General features: G+C 36.0%; 1 protein-coding gene and 1 long non-coding RNA gene across 3 annotated transcripts in view; one reads left to right on the top strand and one right to left on the bottom strand.

Moving 5' to 3' along the window:
- The window catches only part of GABRG3 (gamma-aminobutyric acid type A receptor gamma3 subunit), a 322,017-nt gene that overhangs the window by 293,753 nt on the left and 22,264 nt on the right, over positions 1–6,000 (top strand). For both annotated transcript variants that reach the window (XM_027642623.1, XM_027642614.1), the window contains one exon: positions 4,948–5,100. In XM_027642623.1, coding sequence (XP_027498424.1) covers positions 4,948–5,100 — 153 coding nt within the window. The remainder of the gene's footprint in view (positions 1–4,947; positions 5,101–6,000) is intronic.
- The window catches only part of LOC113946810, an 8,037-nt gene continuing 5,122 nt past the window's right edge, over positions 3,086–6,000 (bottom strand). Inside the window, exons 2-3 of the long non-coding RNA XR_003527562.1 lie at positions 5,414–5,484; positions 3,086–3,196 (exon numbers count right to left, since the gene is read on the bottom strand). This is a non-coding gene — a long non-coding RNA (uncharacterized LOC113946810). The remainder of the gene's footprint in view (positions 3,197–5,413; positions 5,485–6,000) is intronic.

Here is a 6,000-nt window from a genome sequence, read left to right on the forward strand (position 1 = left end):
AAAAGGCACTAAAGATTAGAAACTTAGTTGACTTACTATTATGTAAATTTGATTTATTAAGATAAGGAGGAAGATGGCTCAGTGTAGTCTCTGTGGTCTCATTTGTCAACAAAGAAATACTTGTGACACACAGTGTGAGTCCTTGATCTCATGACTAGGGTTTCTTCTGTTATCAGACTCTCATAACAACATGGATAAACCTCCCACTTCTCATTAGTCTACATTTCCAGTGATGGACAATTAGTGTGTTACCTCCACCCACATGCTGAAGCTGCTCTGTTGTATCTGTGTATATCTGTCTTTGTAAAGTCATTCTTTGCTTAGTTTTTTTCTAAGGTAATTTGGATTGTAGAACTCATTAACCTCAGATTAATGGGAGGATAAATGAAAATGTGTCATAAGATAGTGTAGTGTAGTTTGAGCAAATAAATTATTTACAGTAAATAATTTTATATTTTAAATTTATTTATATTTAGTAAAATAACCATTTGCATTCTGCTAAAACATTTTGCCTTTAAGGGAGCTGTTCTTCATACAACATAGGCAAAATTTGGGCAATTCAGGCAACCACATCTTTCATCTTCAAAAGAAAAAGGAAATAGGCTATAGTTTAACACGGTCCATTAAATTGTACAGCAGTTCTTACATTAAAAATTGTTATTGTTCTAAATAGTGTCCTACTTTGAAACTAGAAACTTAGGGTAATATAAGTCCTATGGGTCACAGATAGCAGTCATCTTGGTTTCATAGGAAGCATTGCTACACTATTTCTATTACTCCAGATTTGTTACCTCAAGGTGCATGTTTTGCTCTCACTACAGAAAACTGATCATGCCCTGTTTTACCTCAAGATATTTTTCATTATTTCAGTGAATTGATGGTCTGATCATTCAATTAAAAGTTAGTTTGCCTTCCTGGGAATATTATTTAAGTTGTTAAAAGGTAGAATTCCTCTTTGGGTTTCAAAATTAAGTTTTGGGGTATTAGGTATTCCAGTGGTCCTCCCCTAGGCAATCACTGTGTGATTACTTTTAAACCAAGTACACTGGCTTAATGATATGCTGTTTGGAAGGATTGTGTCCCAGGTCTTTCAGAAGAGAGGAGAGTTTCTTTGTACAAATTATTTTGTTTGTATAAAGGAAGTCAGAAATACATGTACCATGGCTACTTCTGTTTTATCTGTAGGCAAGTCTTTTCTGATATATATAGAATAATTAATTCTAGAAGAAATAATTTGAATAATAGTCTAGTAGTATTAGTAATTACAATAATAACAACAACAACAATAATAATGCAGTTTGGAGTAGTGCAACGAAGAAAGTAGTCATAGCATATACATGCTGGCTTTTCTGTGTGGAAAGAGAGAATCTAGGAATCTCAACAGAAGTTGACTTGGCTGAGGATAGAACTGAAGTGGTAATTTAATTCAAAATTGTAATTTATAACCACTATTAAAAAAAATCATTCACCATATGTTGTATAGAAACAGGCTTGCCTCTGAGAGAAGCCGCAACACTGGTGCTTTCAGCTGGGGCTCTGAATTTCAACAGTGTTGATTTCCTCTTCCCATGAACATTGTCAGCAGCATTCATTGTCTCGGAGCTACATTCTCTCTAAGCATGGTTTGAGTACTGTAGGAGTACCAGCAAATTCTCCTCTTACATCCACTTTGTATCACTATTACCACAGAACCAAATTGATCAGTGTGTCCCCATAAATTAGAGGGCAGCACAGAGTGTACAGTAGTACATAAGTAAATATGCACAGCTGCTGCCCGTATGACTGGGTCTGCCTTCTTCATTGTGAGAATTTCTGCAGATCTCAGACAAGAAAATAGGTTAGTGGCTAAATTAATGTAGGATTTCATCTTCATTGGGTGCTTGTTATACATCCGTGGGTCCTTGTTGGATACCTGGGAATTTGCAGCTTTTTGTAAAATTTTACCAAGTCACAGTTCCTTTGTTTATCCAGCTGGAAGGATGTCCTGCAGAAAAGGTGAAAAGTTCTGTTGCAATAAGCATTGGGAAAGGAAAAAAGGAAGGAAGGAAGGACGGAAGGAAGGAAGGAAGGAAGGAAGGAAGGAAGGAAGGAAGGAAGGAAGGAAGGAAGGTGGAGGAGAACAGAGGAAGAAGCAGAGAAGGAGTTGTGCATATCCTAAAGGATAAGGACATCAACTTTAACTGTGAAAGCAAGGAGGAAAATAACTAAAATACCCTTTAAAAGATTAAGAAAGTTATTATATTTAAGAAAAATAATCTTAGTACCCTCACAGAAGTTGAACAATTTAGCTCTCATCATGGAATCAAGGGTCGTGAGAAACTCCTTGGATGATCTGCAAGTGTCTACAATGTTTTTGTCCATATCTGAGCCACTCACTCTCATTTTTTAATCATGGGAGAGAAGAGGAAATATTTTGGATACACTTACCTTCTAAAATTTACCTCTAAAACAGACAAGAAAAAGCATACACTGAAAGTACCAATTTCTTTCCAATGAATATAGAAAAGAGGCTACAGTGTGCAGGTCATCTGTAGAATTTCCCTTCCAGATATCCAAAATCACAGGAAATTAATTCTGCCTGAAAGACACTAAATCATTTCGTGACTAAATGTGATGATGGACTCTCTACATCATGCAGTTTTCTCCCACTCTCAGTTTATCAGGTTTATTTTAGTTGAAGACCTTGGAAGCAGCGACTCTGCCTTACTCTCCCAGTATCTTATGGTCCAGTAAACTACTCGTACTCTCAATTGCTGTGCTGGGTATCAGGATCACACTATTGAGTGGAGCAGTGAGCTGTGTACATACACTGGAATTGTGTGTATCATATATCATTGTATACAATGAGAAGTCTGCAGATTGCTTGATTTTATACCATTTTCAAGCAGCTTTTATACAGTAACTAAGTAAGAGAAATGTAAAGGCTTGGCATATTTCCTATAGAGTCTTTGATTTCATTTTTTTGCTCATCCTTCTACCTTAGCAGACTATGTATGAAACACTAACATTTTCTTGAAATTTTTCTGTTGGTTCATGTCAGTAGAAGCACTGATTTACACTGTACCTGATTCCTTACACCTGTTTGTATGAAATGATCTCAGTTGCTGTGGTGTTTCTTCAGTGCAGCAAAGCAGTCTAATAATAAGCCATCAGAACCTATGGTTACTAAACCACAGCAATTCCCTGGTGCCATTCCCTACATGGAGAAAAGTACTGGGAATTAGTGGAATGAAAATAACCCTTAGCCTGTAGAACAACCCACAAGGCTTACTATGTCGTGATGTACTGCAATACTTCCTGCTTGTAACAGCAGTGAGCTCTATTATTAAAGCTCTGTCTCATAATGCCAAATACACTAGATTTCTGAAATGACTGTCCAACTTCTTGGGGTCACACACATTCATCTAACAAAGGCATTATAGAAACACAGGGTTATCAAACTCTTCCAAATATATCTATCTCAAACTGATGTACTTAACACATAGGAACTTTTCCTTTTGAGACATTGTTTTAAGTTTCTTTCTCCAGTTCCCACAATCAGATTTTTATTTACCTTTAACTTTGTAATTTATGATAATTCATTGATTTTACAGTGCTTTCAGAGATACTTTGGATGGAAGTTATTCTTACTGAATTAATTTCTTTTCCATGTAATATTTAACTATAGTGAAATTATCCACTGTATTAAATACATTTGTTTATATGCTCTCTGTTACTGGAAGATTAAGCTTTAATTTGCCTCAACTAATAAACCCATTATCCCTCTATTTGGGTGAGTTTATGTACATTCCTTGGGGGATTAATCTGTACGTGCTACCAATTTCTTCATTCCCATGGTTTGCTGTAACAGGATGTAGTCAGTTAGCTATAGTCACTTAGCTATTGCAAATGATGCCTTCTGTAATATCATATTCTAGAAAGTTAAAGTTTATAACAAGAAGCCATATAATTTATTAAGCCAAGTCTGACGTAGTCAGACAAAACCCCGTAAAAATTCTCTGTCATATAAACTCTTCTTCACATCTGAAATGGAAGCAACGTACTTCAAACAAAGTACAGAAATTGGTCACAGTTTAGTTTTGTTACTGTTAATCACTGTGACTGAGAGAGAAGGATAGCCAACATCTATGGAGCTGAGGGAGTTGTTAGTAAGGACAGAGGTGATAAGGTTAGTACCCTCTAGTGAGGAGAGAGAGAGGTACAGATTATTATTCCCTGTGGTGTCACAAGGGTTAGCAGAAGAGATACTGCAAAAAAAATCATGTAATGTGAGATAAACTAGCCTTCTTATTGAGCTCTTGATTTTATGGTTTTTACTATCCAGCAGAAGAATAAACTTTATATCCAGATTGCCCTACTGAAGATTTACAGTTATCAAAAAAGGGCACAACTGTTTCAAAATGGAGGAATGCTGACAAAAAGTCTATCATCAGCATTGAGGCTCTAGTGTCTCTAAAAGACTTCTTATTAAGGGCATATTCATGTGCATGCTAGACTTGCCATAAAGACCCCTACTTTCTGATTCATATCTCAAAAGAAGATAACAGATGTCACTCAAACCTGAAATTAGGGCATGGAAGACACAGCCCGCAGAAGGAAGGATTTTGTGTGCCTTGGGTACAGAATCTGGTGAATGATAGTATCTTCATGTTTGTGGTCATAAAGCCATCTAGAAATATCAAGTCTGGAAATTCAAGATGCCTTTCAAAACTTTACTCATCCAAAATGATTACTAATAGGTAATTTCTACAGAGAGCTAAAACTTAAGGAAATTAAAATGACATCGTTTACTTAAATTTCATGTGAACAATAACGCACAGATGCTGTTGAAACACTAAAAAATATTTCATATGAGTGTTTTTATAAAGTTTAAAATATTAGCAGATCAGTGAATAACCATCTATATCTCACCACAATGTCAATTTATTTTCTGTGTTATTATTGCAGGTGATTATGTAGTCATGACTATATACTTCGACTTAAGTAGAAGAATGGGATACTTTACTATTCAAACCTACATTCCCTGTATATTAACAGTTGTTCTTTCCTGGGTATCCTTTTGGATCAAAAAAGATGCTACACCAGCAAGAACAGCATTAGGTAAGTTTTTAATATTACCCTTTTCTTCTGTCTTTGTGATGTTCCTATACTACCATTTGAAAATGTAAGCTTCCTTTCAAAGAGACCACTGTACACTTTGGATTATTGCTACTACGTCTTGCAGACCCAGATCTACTTATCACTGAAACCTCTGGTTCTCTTCCTGTAACAGGAAGAAATTAAAGAATTGAAAGTATACCAGTCTGACCCTTTGGATGACACTGCCACCTATTTTGCATAAATCTCTTGAATTAATATCTATCTCCTTGTTCTCACTATGATATCTTAGTGACATTTTTGAAGAATTAATTACTTGTACTGCTGGTTCTGTCCCTTCTGAAACTCTTCACCACAGGGAATTGGGTCTTATATATGCACAGAAAACTGTGGGATATAATAGCATTAAGACATGAAAAGTGTTTTAGCCTGTATGCTTAAGTTAGGCTCCACGCTGGGTATATTCATGTTTTTCATAGATTGTGGAGATTTATGGTGGTTTAGGTTTTCCAGAAGCGCATTTATATCAGGACCAGCCTGTGGATTTTGGCAAAGTGCTATAGAAATGTTGACTTAGATACTTGGAAATTTATTCTTATATCTAAGGAAAACCTGCAGGTTTTACCAGCATTAAGGATACAAGGCTATGTAACTGCCAATTACAGGTGTACATCAGAACCAAAGGAAAAACAGCATCTTAGTTCAGGTTGTGGTTGCCAGGTCTGCCTATACAAACTGATTCAGAAATCTACCAGTCTAGGAAAAAAGCAGAGGCTATGTCAAGGTTTGCATGCCTGTTTTCAAGGATAGAGGTACAGCTACAGACTGCATCATTCTGCTGGAGTTTGTTATGAGGTGGATCCATTTTTCTGGGATTATTTTAAAAGAAAGGAGTATTCAGTC

This window comes from Corapipo altera, unplaced genomic scaffold, assembly GCF_003945725.1.
Source record: "Corapipo altera isolate COAL_440 unplaced genomic scaffold, ASM394572v1 0, whole genome shotgun sequence".
NCBI lineage: Eukaryota > Metazoa > Chordata > Aves > Passeriformes > Pipridae > Corapipo > Corapipo altera.